Source organism: Microcaecilia unicolor, chromosome 3, assembly GCF_901765095.1.
Source record: "Microcaecilia unicolor chromosome 3, aMicUni1.1, whole genome shotgun sequence".
Lineage (NCBI taxonomy): Eukaryota > Metazoa > Chordata > Amphibia > Gymnophiona > Siphonopidae > Microcaecilia > Microcaecilia unicolor.
Window position 1 is genome coordinate 161,529,469 of NC_044033.1, and position 17,530 is coordinate 161,546,998.

General features: G+C 40.8%; 1 protein-coding gene across 1 annotated transcript in view; it reads right to left on the minus strand.

Annotated features, from left to right (window-relative positions):
* THEMIS (thymocyte selection associated) overlaps positions 1–17,530 on the minus strand; it is a 127,472-nt gene that overhangs the window by 61,581 nt on the left and 48,361 nt on the right. Inside the window, exons 3-4 of the mRNA XM_030195214.1 lie at positions 12,398–12,859; positions 3,523–4,565 (exon numbers count right to left, since the gene is read on the minus strand). Coding sequence (XP_030051074.1) covers positions 3,523–4,565; positions 12,398–12,859 — 1,505 coding nt within the window. The remainder of the gene's footprint in view (positions 1–3,522; positions 4,566–12,397; positions 12,860–17,530) is intronic.

Here is a 17,530-nt window from a genome sequence, read left to right on the forward strand (position 1 = left end):
AGGAAAGGTGAATTAATTATTATTTTTCCTTGGAAGAGATTTTTCTATAGGAGTTTGTTTGAACTGTTTGTGCTATTGAGAAAGGGGGCTGAACTATTAATGAGCCCTTCTTAAAGGGGGGGTCCCTCTGGGAAAGAAGAGGGCAACCCCCACCTGGCCTTTGGGAGTGGTGGCCCAATGGAACTGAACTTTGCCTGTGCTTTTTGAACTGGGCCTGAACTTTTTGGAACTGCATTTTGATTCTGTTTGTGGAACTGAGCTTGAATTAAAACTTTTTGCCCTAAGTCCTAATTAAAGTATTGTACCTCACCGGAACCCTGTGCGCAGAACAGGACTTCCGGTTGCAACCCTGGGAGCGGAAGTGAAGGACCCCTTTATAATCTAGATTTGCTGATTTGGCATATAACATTTTCCAGGTTCACTGAGATATGTATCATCACCCTTAAATGCTATTTCTGGCACAGATTAGCTTCCTTATGTACTCCTCAGTAAAAAGTGAAGTACAGAATTTATTTGGGTGGAAACTATCAAGCTGCATTAGGGCAATAACCCAAGTTATTTGCCCCTTAATGTGACAAAAGGCACACCTTAATGCAGTGTTAATTAAATCACCACAGGATACATAGTAAGGAGATGTACAACATACATCTGCATTTAAAGCAGCTCATTTCTACTAGTCCCAAGTATATTTTGAATGACAATGCCCCAGAGCCTGCTTTCAAACAGGCCAGACACTTTGCAAAATAACACAAATCCTTGCAAATACACATTTATATAGCAGCTTTACAAAACAAATGACAGCCCTAACTAACCTATGAAAAGACAGTGCTATAAATATTGCACTGGGCCCTAGAGCACCAATATATTTACTACTGAGAATCTAGAACAAGCTTGACTGTTACAGATTCTCATACAGACACTACACATGCTAGCAGAATCCTTCACTTCAGTCACACGTACAGACTCTCACTTGATATAGAATAGGGAATCACAAAAAACATGCAGACAAAAACTGAAATGGATACTCCCAAGAAGGCCAGACTCTAGAAGCAGTGAAAATACTTGTAAAAGAAACAAATGCATTTCATCCTGTATTCTGCTAAATACAAAAATAGAAAAGAAGTACATTTCCCCCATAGTGGACACATTCCAATCCTTAAAAAGTATTCCAATAAAATACTTTTTTCTTCTCTACCTTTGTTGTCTAGGCACTTTTATATTGTGTTAGTCCCAGTCTATTCCACTTTTTGTGTCAGTCTTCACCTAAATTTGTTTCCAGGTTTGTATTTCCATTCTTTCCCTATATCTACCTGGTACTAATTTATTTTTATATTTCTTTTTTCATTTTTCTCTTCTCTGCCCCAGGGGTGTAGCCAGACACCCAACTTTGGGTGGGCCTGGACTCAAGATGGGTGGGCAGAAGAACCTCTCCCTGTCCCACAGGTGATTTGGTCTCTCCTTGTCTCACCTACATGCCATCTGCTATTTACAAGGTATGCAGAAGGGACAGTTGTTGGGTTTTCAGCTGGTGGGGCTAGGGAATCAGCATAGGTGTGCTGCTCCTGGGTGGGCCTGAGCCCAAAGTGGGTGGGCCTGGCCCACCCAGGCCCACCCTTGGCTACGCCACTGCTCTGCCCTTATATTCATCCACATATGATTCTTACCTATCATTCTCCCTTTCTCTCACCCTCTAGTCCTTAGTCTCCTCCTTTTCACCTCTCATCTATCTATTAGCTTTTCTCATCTCCCTCTCATCCCTTCTCCAGTAATCTCATTGCCCCCCTGTCTTTCTCCTTCCCCAATCTGCTATACCCACTCCCCCATTTCCATCTTCGTTACTCCCCCTCTCAGCCCTCATCCCCTCACTAGCTCTATCTCCACCCCTCTCTCTCCTTCCTTCCCTTGTCTGCAAGCCATTTGTCTCTTACCTTCTACCCCATCTTCTACTGCCTCACTTTGACCATATTAACTCCATTTCCACCCTTCCTCAACCACTGTTCCCTGTAAGCTGAGTGGGAGTCCTCCAACTGCATTGCCCCCCATCCTGGCCTCGGTCACACATATAGAACATAGATAGCACCTGTTCAAGTATAGGGTAAATGACCACAAATTAAAAGCACTAATGTAGACAAAAACTAAACAAACTCGAGAGTTTCGGTTCAATCTGGCTTACAATTAACAATTAGAAAAAATCACGATTTAGTTATAAAATTGCATATCTTATATAATTGCACATATAGGGCCCTGTTTACAAAGGCAAGCTAGCACTCTTTACTGCATGCTAAAAATTAGCATGTGCTAACTGTGTAGGCACCCATAGGAATATTGTGGGCGCCTATACAGTTAGCGCACGCTAAAGAACGCTAGCGTGCCTTTGTAAACAGGGCCCATAATTTGTCTTCAGTTTAGCATATCATCTATTTATCCCAATGACTCTATAATACCCATCCTATGCAATCTATATATCTCAACTGCACCTGCCCCCCATAACTGCCTAGTAAGACGTTTCATTGTATTGTACGAACAGTATTAGCATCTATGTTATTTGAACATTCTAATGCATGCCGATTAAGGTGTTTTGTTTGCATTGTGCTGACATCATGAGTATCATATCTATGTTATATGAGTATACTTCAATGCTGCCAATTACAGCATCATTCATACTCTACTGAAATTTATCAGATTTCTGTTAAATTATTGTTTTACAGTGCTGTGAAACATTTATATTTCTGATACCATTCCACATTAGTCCTATGACCAGGACTCAGTTTGTCATCTCTAAGTTTACTTCATTCCAGTATGCTTATGTTTGGTCATTTTATTATTGCTATGCTGTTAGAAAATTGTAAGTTTTATGTCAAGCTATGCCTAAAGTCTTCCCTTAAGGTGTACATAATTAATTCTGTTTACATTGGAGATCTTGATAAAATAAATATAAAGATATTTAAAATGATGTATATTTTGGGGCAGATATCCTACCATTCTGTGCATAAGGGATAAAGGCCTAGCTTTTTGTTCCTTTTCTGTTTTTACCTGTTTCTATCCTTTGCTGTGTGCTACTTTGCTAAGTAGGATTTCTCTATTTGTTTTCTTCTACCACTGTCACCAGCAGAGACTAAGTAAAGAAAGTCAATGAAAAAATGTAAAACAGTTGTTCGTTCTAAACTGCCCATTTCATGCGTTTGTAGCTTAAAATGAAGCACTTGGTCTGGATTCACTGTTTCTAAACTCTAGGTTGCCTCATTTAGGTGCCTACATTATAGTCAACTGCATTATTTTCTTCCCCCAGCCATAGTATACCCCAAGGAATGCTTGAGTGTGTATAAAAGCCAGCATACTACAGAACAATGTGCTTGTTTTACACCACCTGTAGGCAGGGCAGATTTTTAAAAGGCCAATTCATACATGTTTATTGCTATGTTCCCACATCCGCTGCTCTGAAAATTGTTATTCCCAAGCAAGCAAAATTATTGAACTATCAAAATGGTGTATAATAAATATATCATAAAAATAATGTCCTACTTTGGGAGACTTCTGTAGATCAGCTGAGTCTTGCAAAGGTAAAATAAGAGAAGACAGCATGGTCTTTAGTTTTATGGGCTTTTTTGGAGGTCGTGGTGGTGGATGTACAGCTGGGTGTTCATATCGTCGTACCATATAATATTGTTCTTCACTAATCTCCTCCACAATGGTCCTTGTGGGTGATGACACAGTTTTCTCAACAGGCTTATTGACCAACTGAACTGTCATATTTAAACGATGAACAGGAATTTCCCAACTGTCCTCAGGCTTCTCAAGAATACTAATTAATAGATAAGAGTCTGTGATTTCTTCTTCAAGCTGTAGGCCTGGAACGGCAGCCAAGATGTCCTCCCCTATGGAAAGATCCCTCACAGAGACTTTGACATTGAAAGGTAGGTGTAACTTTTTACAAAGTTCTGAGAGATGGTACTGTTTCTTATCATGAACCACTTCCACAAAGTTACCTTCCATATGGAGTGGTAGAAGAACTTTCTCATAATTTTTTCCTTCAATTTTTTCACAACCTAGAACATCTACCAGTTTTCTCCTACCCTCATCGATGGTTTCACTAGTCTCACATTGGTAAACCAAAAACTGGTCTCCAACATTCAATGAAGATAATTCAGTGTCCGAGGGCTCAAATGCTTTAGTTGCCACAACATGCAGCTGTTCGTCTTTACTCTTTGCAATCTCCAAGTCATAGGCAGTTGGGAATGTCCGAGGCCTTCTCTTCAACTTTCCTTTGTAACCATATGGAATTAAGAAATGCCGTTTTGGTGAATCACTTCTGATCTCAGATGCCAGAATTCTCAGTGCCTGGTATTTCTTATGGATGATAATTTCCATTCCATGTCTCAATGAGCGATAGTCTGCTTTTCGAGGTCCTTCTATGATTTCTGCAACCATAGGAAATTCTTTGCTTGTCCTTTCAAAGATATCATGTGTAGATAAAGGCTGCAGAAAGCAGTTCATATTATAATGTTCAGTTATATCAATGACTTCAATATCGAGGTCAGATAAGATATGAACAATATCCTTTCGATCTGAAAAAAATAAAACAAAAACATTTTCAGGTCTTGTAATTGCCCTTCAAACATTTACACTGCCATGCTTAGTCTACCCTGCAAAATAGTTTTGAAAAATAGTTTCAAAGCAAGTTTCTCAGGAAAATAGCGAAGATGACTAAAAAAAAAATGCACAGACGATGCTCCAAAGGGTCTGAAAGTTTATTGTTCAACATCCAAGACTCAACACACCTGTATGTCGGATAATTTGGCCTGCCTCAAGAGTCTACTATGATTATAAGTGGATTCAGCTGTATAATGCCCTGTAAAAGGTATCTGTCACAAATGAAACCTTGGCGGGAAACGCTGTATGCCAAGAGACAATGTACTTTCTCAAAAACTACTTCTCATGACTTACAGTGTTTCCCACCAAGGCTTTCGTTTGTGATGAATACCTTTTACGGCTGTGCCGAGTCTTGGTTGTTGAACAATAAACTTTCAAACCATCTGGAGCATCATCTGTGTATTGCTTTTTTTTTTTTTTGAGTCATCATTGCTGTTTTCCTGAGTATTTTCAAGTCTGCGAGGACCTTGTTTTTTCTGTGTGTACATCGACTTTCCTTTCAGAGCAAGTTTAGCACATTCCTAGTATTGTCCACTGAAAATCTGATGTTGAATCCTTCAGTCTGCCATGCCAAGCTGTTAGAAACACATAAAGCCTCCACAAAGATCAGTAGGACTGTGGCAGGATTCCACATGGTCAACTGTTGCTTCCATTGGATTGCAATATGCATTATTCCAAACCAAATCTAAATACATTCATCAGGATTCTGTTAAAGATAATGAAAAGGCTGCAACTGGCTGCTTTGGGAGTAATTCTTTACAGAAGGTGTTCATATTTAATTGACAAATACACACATAAAAAATTAGAATACCTGTACTGGCATTTGCAACTGGTGGTGAACTTTTATAAGGATTTCAAGACTGATTGTAGTATTTTATGTATGTTGGTGCCATTATGTATTATGTTTGGCTGATTTTTGATTGTGCATATTTTATTTGTAATCTGCTAAGAATTGCTAAGATCATGGGGAATATAAGTATTTTAAACATTAAACATTTGTATATATGTGCACATATTTATGGTGCACTGCCGCGATGTGCTTGCATCTCAATTGGCTAATGAGCCATTAATGAGCAATATTTGGATACTAACAACCAATTATTGATGCTAATTGGCACAAATTGGGCTTTGTGTGTGTATCTGGCTGTACGCCATTCTATAATGCTAGGGGCCCAAATCTCATAGTGCACGACTCAAAAGGAGGCATAGCCATGGGAGGGGCATGTGCATATTAGAGACGTTCTGAAAAGTTGTGCTCATTGTTACTGAATAATGGGTCAGCGTTCCCAACTTAGGCATCAGCATTTATACCAGGTTTCAGCAGGAATAAGTCTGGTGCCCAACATTAGGGCACAGGAATCGGTGTAGGCAGGGCCACCGAGAGACTGGGCTGGGCCCGGGGCAAGGCCGCCCCCAGGGCCCCGCCCCTGCCACCCTTGCCGCCCCGCTGCTCCCCAAGGTCGCCCGTTGCCGCTCCCCCCTCCACTCCCCCCCCGAGGTCGCCGCAGCTACTGCTCCCCCCTCCCCTCCCCAGGTCGCCGCCGCCGCTCTCCCCCTCCGTCTCCCACCGGGTTGGGCCCCCTGCATTGAAATCGCAGTCTCACTTCCGTGAAAGCAGTGCTGCAGGCAGCAGAACGCCTCCCTTCGGCCCTCCTTCCTTCCTTGTGTCCCGCCCTCGCGGAAGTTACATCAGAGGGCGGGACACAGGAAGGGAAGGAGGCCTGAAGGGAGGCGTTCTGCTGTCTGCAGCGCTGCTTTCACGGAGGTGAGACTGCGATTTCAATGCAGGGGGCAGACGGTCGACGATGAAGGGCGGGTAGGACTGTGGCGCCGGGCCCCCCTTGGAGGCCCGGGCCCGAGGAATTTAGTCCCCTCTGCCCCCCCTCTCAGCGGCTATGGGTGTAAACATCTTTTTCAGCACCCATTTTTGTATGCCATTTATAGAATCTGGTCCATAGTGTTCAAATCAGTATAGGGCGCTAAAACTTGGGCGCCAAAACTTTGTTTGCCAGGTGCTAATTCTACAATAGCAATATTGCATGTAGCAGAATACTAGCCTATGTCCACATTTTGGTGCCCGACTCTAGGCATGAGCAGTTACACCATGTCAATGGCTGGAATAAATGTTTGCACCCAAATATTGGCAGTTAACCCCAAGATTCTGTGCCGAAATCCAGGTGTATTCTATAACAACATGCGTAACTTAATTGGCTTAACAAGATAATCAGCATTGATAACAGGTCTTGATGAGCAATCATAAGTGCTATTTTCCAATAATTAGAATTTACATGCACAACTCACTAAGTGTATTCTGTAACGTACTGCGCCTAAATTCTAATGGGCACAGCCAAAAAGGGGCATGGCTAAGGGCAGGGAAATGGGCATTTCATAGGTGTTCCAAAATTTATGCGCACTGTTATAGAATATGCCTCTGTGCACCTAAATCTACGCGCCGACATTTATGCCACATTTTCCTTGGTGTAAATGGATGTGCATAGTTTCAAATGCGGTGATATCAACTAAGTGTATTATATATATACCGTGCCAAAATATAGGCACCGCTTACAGAATAATACCCTTAGGTGGAAATTTATTCTGCGCAAAGTTTTCAGGCGCCATATATAGAACCTGGCTCTATGCACATAGCTGACCGTATCCTATAACTTAGTGCCTAATTGATTGGCATGCCTCTCTTCCAGTTGCACACCATCAAAATTAAAGGCTAAGTTTATAGAATAGGTGCATACGTGATTTACACGGGTAACTACAAATTAGTGGCAATTAGTGCTTGTTGACATGAATTATTGGTACTTAATGCCAATTAGCTAATTTGATCCTCTTTTACCAAACCCCACTAGCAATTCCCAGTGCGGCAATGCCAAAAAAACCCATTAACTTTTAACCAGCTTCATCAGCAATGTTGCACGGGAATCGGTAATGCATTTTGGTAAAAGAGGTCCTTAGTTAAGTGTAAATGATCCCTGTACACCCAATTTTCAGCACCCTTTACAGAATTTGGAAGATACTGTATATGCACAAATGCCAAAAATCTGGCTTTGTGCTATTTTGTAAATACATGAATATCTTTAATAGCACATATTTTACAGGTGGCCATTCACATGGGTGGAGTCTGGGTAGAGCTTGGGCATGGTGTACACTTTCACAGGTAATGTATAGATTACTATAAGTGATGCACATACAGGTTGGTGTTGACATGGGTGGAGTCTGGGCAGAGCATAGGCATGGTGCATAATTACATGGGTAACTTATAGAACATATCTCCTAAATCTAGTGGCATGCATTTACACCAGCTCTATGCCTGATGTAAGAGGTCATGCCTAGGCACATATGCACATATATACCCAGTTATGCTAGTAAGGAAAGGGGGGCATCCCACCATCATGGTGGCCTAAAAACCCATTAACTGGTGGTCCAGTGATTTTAGGATGGGAGCAATCTCCAGTCGCTCCTGCCTTGCGGGTGCCATTTCCAAATTGGCACCCCTAGCAGTAGTCTCACACTACTGCCTCTAAGGGTCATGTTTCTGTATAAGGATGTCCTCGGGGGTGGGGGTTTGGGGGAAATGGCATCAGGCCCAGGATCATGGGACCACGGCTTTGAGGCCTGATGTTCTCTGGCCACTGAAATCTCAAAGTACTGCCGCTGGGAGTCATGTTTCCTTATACAGAAACATAATCCTTAGCAGTAGTACTGTGATACATCCACTTGGGGAGCCATAATGGCTGAAGGTGCCAGCAAGAGCAGGAGCAACTGGGAATCAGTCCTACCCAGGGATCCAGTAGACCACCATGGGCATGTGTAAGTAGGTCCAAGGGGGCTGGGGTTTTGGTTGTGGGAGTGGGGTGATGATCTAGGGGGGAAACAACTCCAAAGGCCTTTTTAATGATATGGTCATGGAAGATCAAAGAAAAAATGCAGCTAGCAAGGTGGCATGGAAGCTGCTTTATTTATTTACCACGGGAATCCACAACCTGTGGTACTGAGATACCACAGGTTGGTGAACCATATAGTAAATTTAGTTGTAATTCTTAATAAACTAAAGAGAAAAGACCCAGCCCCAGGTCTGATTAAGCTAGAAGCCCAAAGGAACAGGCAGAAACTGCTAGGGATGTGCAGGTAAATATATTTGTTTAATTTGTAGGCAACATTTTTACTTTTCCCCCCATTTTGGGTCAATTTTTAAAATTCATTACACACATAACCCCGGATTCTATATATCGTGCCTAGTGTTCCGTGCCGAAACCTAAACTTATTCCAAAACAATGCACATAATTTAATTGACTTAACAAGATAATCAGTGTTGATAACAGCACTTAACAAGCAATAATGAGCAGTAATTGGCAATAATTTGAATTTATGAGCACAACTCGCTAAACGGATTCTATAATGAACTGTGCCTAAATTCTAAAGCATGCAGTTCAAAAGGGGCGTGGTTAGGGGGTGGGGAAATGGGCATTTTGTGGGCATTTCAAAATCTATGCATATAGTTATAGAATACGGCCCCATGCACATAAATCTGCGTGCAGTGATTTACATCACATTTTCATTGGTTTAAATGGAGGCGTGTCGTTTTAGGCGCTGGGATATCAACTACGTGTATTCTATATACCGCGCCTAAATCTAGGTGCCTCTTATAGAATACACTTAAGCGGAAATGTTTACTGTGCAAATTGTTTATGCGCCTTATACAGAATCTGGCCCGTTACATTTAATTTAAAATATTTAACATGCATTGCAACTTTTTAACATACACATATTTATTGAACACACATTAATTTGTAGGTTAGTGTGCATTGCATCAAATTTGCTTGCACTAAAAAGCAGCAGCTAGAGTTGCCGACGTGCACTACCATGTTACCACATATTAAACACTGTTAAAACACTTTATTAGTAACTAGGTCCCAGTGTTGTATGGGGAAGACCAAGACCAGTGTTGTTTGTTTTACCTGTGGTAAAATAACACAGGCTAACAGTGTTAACGTGCACCAAAGCAGTAACACACATTAGTAATTCTAGTTGCAAATGTGCTTTAAAATACCCACATCCCTAGCAACGGCAAAGCCAAAAAACAACAAAAAACAAGATTCCTTAAAGCTTTGTTGAGCAATAAGAAAGTCAGTCAATCATTCAGTTCTCACCAGCAATGTCTGGAGAGCAAACTTTTCTAACAGTAAGTGAAATCTAATGAGAGGCGAAGCTGAGCAATTTCTATATCCCATCACAAATTCTCTTTTTTTCCCCCAAGTTTAGCAGTTATTAAAATTAATCGCACTGTAGTATCCTTGTAAATTATTTACACTTTACAAGCTCTGGAATATAAAAATTCTGAAAAGATGAAAATGGATCAATTGGATTCCATACAAATTATGAATTAGTTCTTACACTAAAAAAGAGAGAGAGAAAAATTGATCAGCTACTTTGTCATAGGTTAACTGAGTTCATAGCTATGTGTATAGTAAACAAAAAGAAACAGAAATTGATATTTGTTGCCAGAGGATGTGGACAACTTAGTATAGCTGGATTTTAAAAAGGTTTAGACAAGTTTATGGAGGAAAAGCCCATAAACCATTATTAGCCCTGTAGAGCTACATAAGTATCACCATACTGGCACAGCCTGAAGATCCATCAAGCCCACTATCCTGTTTCCAATAGGGGCCAATCCAGGTCACAAGTACTTGGCAAGATCCCAAAAGAGTAAAACAGATTTTATGCTGATTAACCCAGGAATAAATAGCGGATCTTCCCAAGTCCATCTTAATAATGGATTATGGACTTTTCTTTTAGGAACTTATCCAAACCTTTTTTAAACCCTTCTAAGCTAACTGCTTTAACCACATTTTCTGGCAACGAATTCCAGAGTTTAATTATAAATAAATAGTGAAGAAATATTTTCTCTGCATGGTTTTACTACTTAGTAGCTTCATTATGTGCCCCCTGGTCCTTGTATTTTTGGAAAGAGTAAACAGGTGATTCACATCTCCTTGTTCCATTCCACACAGTATTTTATAGTCCTTTATCACATCTCCCCTTAGCCATCTCTTCTTCAAGCTGAAGAGCCCTAGCCTCTTTAGTCTTTCCTCATAGGAAAGTTATCCCGTCCCCTTTATCATTTTCATCACCTTTCAATGTACCTTGTCTATTTCCACTACAGATTGGCGACCAGAATTGCACACAAAATTCAAAGTGCAATCGCACTATGGGAAAAATGCAAAAGCATTATATTATTCTCAGTTTTGTTCTCTATTCCTCTCCTAGTAATTCCTAACATTCTATTTGCTTTCTTAGCCACCGCTGCACACTGAGCAGAGGGTTTCAATATATCAGCAACAATGATACCTGGATCCTTTTCCTAGGCGACGACTCCTAATGTGGAACCTTGCATTATGTACCTATAGTTTGGGTTCCTCTTCCCTACATGTATCACTTTGCACTTGCTCACATTAAATTTCATCTGTCATTTGGATGCCCAGTCTCCCGGTCTCATAAGGTCCTCTTGCAATTTCTCACAAATCACAAGAGGGTTGTGAAAAATTGCAACAACATGGGTTTGCCACTGCTGATTTAAAGAGCAAGCAACAAGGAATGGACCTGCTCCTTCAGATCCTGCCAGGCACTTGTGACCTGGACTGGCCACAATCAGACAGGATATTGGGCTTAATGGACCTTTGGCTTGACCCAGTGTATCACATCTTATGGTTTTACTAGTGGAACCATGCCCGTTTACTCAACACTGAAACGGGCCCTAGGAAGGCTGTCATGTAAGCTTTTTTTATCTCTCTCCCCTGCCCTCCCCTCCATGTCCAGCAATTCTTCCCTCCCCTCCATGTCCAGCGATTCTCCTCTTCCCTGCCCTCCCATTTGTGTCGCGCGATTCTCTCCTCTGTCCTCCCATCCCATCCATACCCATCAATTCTCCTGTGCCCTGCCCTCCTCTCCCCTTCCTCCCTTCCCTCGATGTCCTGTGATTCTCTCCTCCCCTCGATTTGTACCTGAACGTTCTCTGGCTGGCTGGCAGGCACTGGCTTCCGTTCCGTTCGTAACATCCCTCCTGACGTCAGCTCGCCTCCAGCGTTCCCTTCCCTCTGACGTCATTACGTCTTGATGCGAGGGCGGGACAGTGAGGGGGAATGGAATGCTGGAGGCTGGCTGACGTCAGGAGATGTTATGAGCCCAGGCAGTCAGACATGGAACGTTGGAGGTGCAAATTATTATGTAGGATACTCTAAACTAGTACATTCTAAGATTCCTTGGTTATATACAATGCTCTACACATTCCTTTGCCATATTACAATTCCTAATATTTTCAGTAGTATCACAAGGTGCTTTATATTCAGATACACAAGATATTTCCCTTTCCCAGAGGGCTTACAATCTATGTTTGTACCTGAGACAATGGTGGGTAAAGTGACTTGCTCAAGATCAGAAGATGCACCAGCAGGATTTGAATCAGGCTTTCCTGGTTGTCATCCCAGTGCTTTAATCTTCTCCACTCCAATAATAATGACTTCCAAACATTTGTAAATAGAAAAACCCTACCCCTGTCTAAGTCCCTCCTTGCCGATTGAATTTGGTACCCCTACCTGTTTCAAGTTACACAGTGGGAGACACAAACACATACGGTCACCAAAAGTGCAACTCATACAAACAATAGTACGATCTCATAAGCCTCTCCTCGGACAAAACTGAGACCAAAAATATGAACCATTTGAATTTTGAGTGTTCTTACATTTCATCACCGCTTGAATTTCATAAACTGGTGCTAGTGCCAACATTCCTTCAAACATCTCAGGAAAGGAGAAACTGTAGTCCCGTAAAGTAGTGAGCACATTGGAAAGGGTTACAGTCCTTGTCCTGCTCTTTGGGATCTTCCATTCTGTGATTTCAGTCAGTGTGTAAATTTGGTCATCCTCACATTCGTAAAATTCACCGTGGTGTGACAGAGGCAAAGCAAACGAGTGATGCTGGTCATTTCTGACCACGCCACAGTTCAAAGACATCACGCCATCCACTTCTTCCATGGAGTTGAACATGATCTGCTCTCCCGCACTCACCAGCAGGTTTGACAGTTTAATCTCCTCCTGGCTGTAGAAACAAGGATGGCCAAACCGACTGGGCCCAATGTACACTGCTTTTGTGATCTCTTCTATGGAATGATATGGAGCTGTGTCAGCCTTAATCTTTAAAAGACCTAAAAAAGAGAAATCAAGAAATTGAAAAATACAAAACAAAATCAACAACAAAAAACCTGTAGTGTATTATGTAGTTAAATTCTAAATTTCAGCCAGCGAGCCTGTCCATCCTTAAACTGCTTAAATATGAATACTATGCAATTATGTAGATTATACATTGTAGCACACAATTATAGATAACCACTAGCAAGGTGCATTAGAGTTTAGCTAACTGTGGCAATAAACTTGACAAATTTGTAAGTAGAAACAATAACATTGTATTTACATATGGGTTACACATAATTGCACCTAACTGAATACGTAACCACATAACAAAATGCCCATTATCCTCCGGGTAGATGTGAAGCGTCTGTTCATGCTTTCCAAAAATAGTAGGACTAGGGGGCATGCGATGCAGCTACAATGTAGTAAATTTAAAACGAATCGGAGAAACCTTTTCTTCACTCAACGTGTAATTAAACTCTGGAATTCGTTGCCAGAGAATGTGGTAAAGGCAGTTAGCTTAGCGGAGTTTAAAAAAGGTTTGGACGGCTTCCTAAAGGAAAAGTCCATAGATCGTTATTAAATGGACTTGGGGAAAATCCACTATTTCTGGGATAAGCAGTATAAAATGTTTTGTACATTTTGGGGATATTGCTGGACTGTTGGAAACAGGATGCTGGGCTCGATGGGCCTTTGGTCTTTCCCAGTATGGCAATACTTATGTACTTATGATAACAGCTCTTAACAAGCAATAATGAGCACTAATTGGCAATAATTAGAATATACGTGCACAACTCGCTAAGCACATTCTGTAATGCAGTGCGCCATAACTTTGTAATGCGTGCAGGCAAAAAGGGGCGTGGTCCATTCTGAAATTTACACATGTAGTTATAGAATATGGCCCGGTGCGTCTAAATCTATGTGCCAGGATTTGCACATTAATCAATTGTGTTGCCACGCAAATTCAGAATACCTTCAGATTTGTGCATGCAACTCAAGTCGCACTAAATTTATTTATTAGGATTTATTTACCACCTTTTTGAAGGAATTCACTCAAGGTGGTGTACAGTAAGAATAGATCAAACATCAACAATAGACAATTACAGCAGTAAAAATGTTCACAAACAATACAAAGTATGGCATGGTATACTATTTACGGTGTCAACACAATACACAATAGAACATTATAATTGATAAAATTTGGGGGACAGGATGCTATTGGAACCAGTCTTTTTCAGTAGAAGCTCAGGTTTCCAGGAATGTAAGATCTGTTTTGATAAAATTGAAAATCCTATGTAGTGTATGACCTTTCCTAACTTTGGAATGTTTAAATTTGTAGTTCAACTTTCAATTCTTCCTAGCCTGGATTATGCAAGTATTTATAGTTAGGGATCCTGAAATGTCTTTTATGTAGACTTCAGGTAGCTCAGACTGCTGTGACTTGATTAATTTATAGGATGCCTAGGTGGATGTCAGCTCACCCATAATTGGACTCGTTATATTGGTTTCCTATAGAAAAACAAATTCATACAATACAGGAGATAGGTCCTCAATATATGGCTCAGAGGATAACTAAACATAGGACAGGTGATTTGCTGTGCTCTAGTAAGAGCTTAGTACAGTACTAGACAGTCCATCAGTTGGACATATTTGAGAGACAGGGCTTTCTCAGTGGCAGGTCCTTTGCTGTGGAACAAAATACCACTTGACTTACGTTATAATAGATAATACACAGCAGTTCAGAGATCCTTAAAATATAGTTGTTCCCTATATATAGTGAGGGGAGGGGGGTAAGTGGGATTTCAGATGTGATGATGGTGGATGTTGAGGAAGTTGTGCTGATGGGGTTTGATGGTGTTTTTAGTAGATGATTTTTTTTTAGGTATTTTAATTTTTGTAATGAGTAATAAGATTAGGAAGGGTTTAGGAAGGATGGTGATGGTTGACTTTATTGTACAACACTTGGATAGTTTTAATTAGCTCTTCAGTGGTAAGTAAAAATGTTTTAATAATAATTATTAATATGTTATGTTCAAAGCTATCACTGTGATTAAAAGCGTGTTCACGCTGTGAGTGGACCATAGATATTTTTACCCTCATTTAAGGGAAGCATTCCTAGTATCAGAGATAGGGCAAAATAGCCCCCTTAACAAAACAGCCCCCTAAGAAAAAACTAACACATCACAAAAAAAACTAACACATCACAAAAAAAATATAATAAACTACAACTGAAATCTTCACTGATAAAGACTCCTACCAGCATTCAATTGCATAAAGCATATATAAATAAACAAAATTCTATAGCTACAAACTGGTATTCATGATCTGTTCTGCTATTTAAAGAAACTATTCTTCCATCACCATACTAATTTAAAAGCAACCCAATATTGTCATTATTTTCATAGTTTTACCAACCTTGTCCTGTTTGGCAAAGTAAGATTATTAGGAAAAAAATGCAGTCCCATATTCTGGGCAGCCTGATCGGGCCCTTTTGTCGTGCGGCTAACTTGCCAAGGGTTATATTGGGGGCAGGCCATTTTGACAGTGGTTGTTATGTCAGGGACTATTGTGTGGGGAGCTTTTTTTTGTTTGGAGCTTTTTTGTCGGGCTATTTTGACCAGGTACCCAGAGATAGAGCAAGGACTGAAACATCACAAGTACTTCTGTGTTTTCAAAGTACCTTATATGAATTGTTGTGGTCTGAAAAAGTACCCAAAGAGAAAGGAGGTGAAAATGTCTGCAAATCCTTAGGCAATTTTCATTGGATTTCCAGAGCAACACTGGTAACTCAGCTAGTAGTATAAATAAAATGAAAACTCGGTGCAGACAGCCTTTCTAACTGTGCAACTTTAAGTCTTGAGCACCATGAGCTCTGTAAATTCTTCTCAATATTGCGATTTGAATTATTGAACATACTGTACCCTATTAACAAGTGGACTTATAAACATGCATTTTTCTCTGCAGATGAGCTGCTATCATTAAAAGTTTATAATCTCAAGATTCTTATCTACCGTTCCCCGGATGGATCATGTCCAAAAAAAAGTTTCACATGACAGAAAAGATGTGAATTCTCTATAGCATGATGGATAATGCAGAACATCAACTAAATTGATTCAGCACTTTTGAAGCATTATCAGGCAGGAGATGCAGCTGCGCTTCCTTAATCCCTTAGAAATGGTATGATTTCACGGTAAGCCTGCTGTTCCTGTAGAGCTACAGGGTTAGCAGTCTTGGAAAGAGAAAGAAAGAAGAAAGAATGTATAGTAGATGGTCTTATAACTGGGTGGTCCTTCTTAGTAAGCTCCTCAGGGTAGGAACTCATCACCTCGCCAACTCTCAGAGTCAAGGCAGGATACGTAGGCACCATTTACAAACCTGTTTAAGTTAGAAGTCCAAGATTCATAATCTGCTTCAGTTAGAGCTCCTAGCTTCCAATTTAAGACTCTATTTTTAAAAGTGGACTAAGCAGTTAGGGGTCCTTTTACTAAGGTGTCCAGATAAATGGCCTGTGCTGTTGTAGGTGCATGTATTGGACATGCGCAGATCCATTTTTCAGTGTGTCTGCAAAAAAAGACATTTTTATGGGCCAAAAATGGACGTGCGGCAAAATAAAAATTGGTACGCGTCCATTTTGGGCCTGAGACCTTACCGCCACCCATTAACATAGCAGTAAGGTCTCACACGTTAACTGGGCAGTAATTGTCAGCACGCGTACACTGCCGATTACCACCCAATTAGTGCTACGCGGTAGAAAGTAAAAAAAAATATTTTCTGCCATTCGTATCGGATGCGCATAAAAAATGGAATTACCGCCCGGAGCACACAGTAGCCGGCAGTAGTTCCAAATTGACGCACGTTGGATGCACATAGGTGCCTACACGCCTTAGTAAAAGGGCCCGTTAATGCAGAAATTAGCGCAGTGGTTTGTCAGACTCAAGAAAAATGTCAGGAAGTATTTTTTCACGGAGAGAGTGGTGGATACTTGGAATGCCCTCCCGCGGGAGGTGGTGGAGATGAAAACAGTAACGGAATTCAAAAATGCGTGGGATAAACATAAAGGAATCCTGTTCAGAAGGAATGGATCCTCAGAAGCTTAGCCGAGATTGGGTGGCAGGGCTAGTACTGGGCAGACTTCTACGGTCTATGACCTGAAAATGGTAGATACAAATCAAGGTCAGGTATACATATAAAGTAGCGCATATGAGTTTATCTTGTTGGGCAGACTGGATGGACCGTACAGGTCTTTTTCTGCCGTCACCTACTATGTTTCTATGTATGTATATTAACTCTCATGTCAACTAGCAAACATGGAATGGGTCAGGGAATAGGTAGGAAATGGGTGGGAACTGTGCCTTAAGGTTATATTTACCAAGCATTAAGTCTTAACATGGCAGATAATACAGAGCAGTTAATGCCTCCTTGACAGGTGGTGTTAACTGTCTCCGTGTTATCTGCAATGCAGTTAATATACAATAAGTCCATGATTTCTTTGTTAGCTGTATGTGAAGATGTTTCTCATGCCCCTAACAGTTAACATGGCAGTTTTACTGCACTTTAGTAGACAGAATTGCCTTTCACAGGACCAAACGCCTAAATTTAGGAGCCAATACTGTATGTATATTACAGAATACTATCACGTACAGATGTCATTGGCACCAATAATTATGTTATGTGTCTAAGTGTTAGGT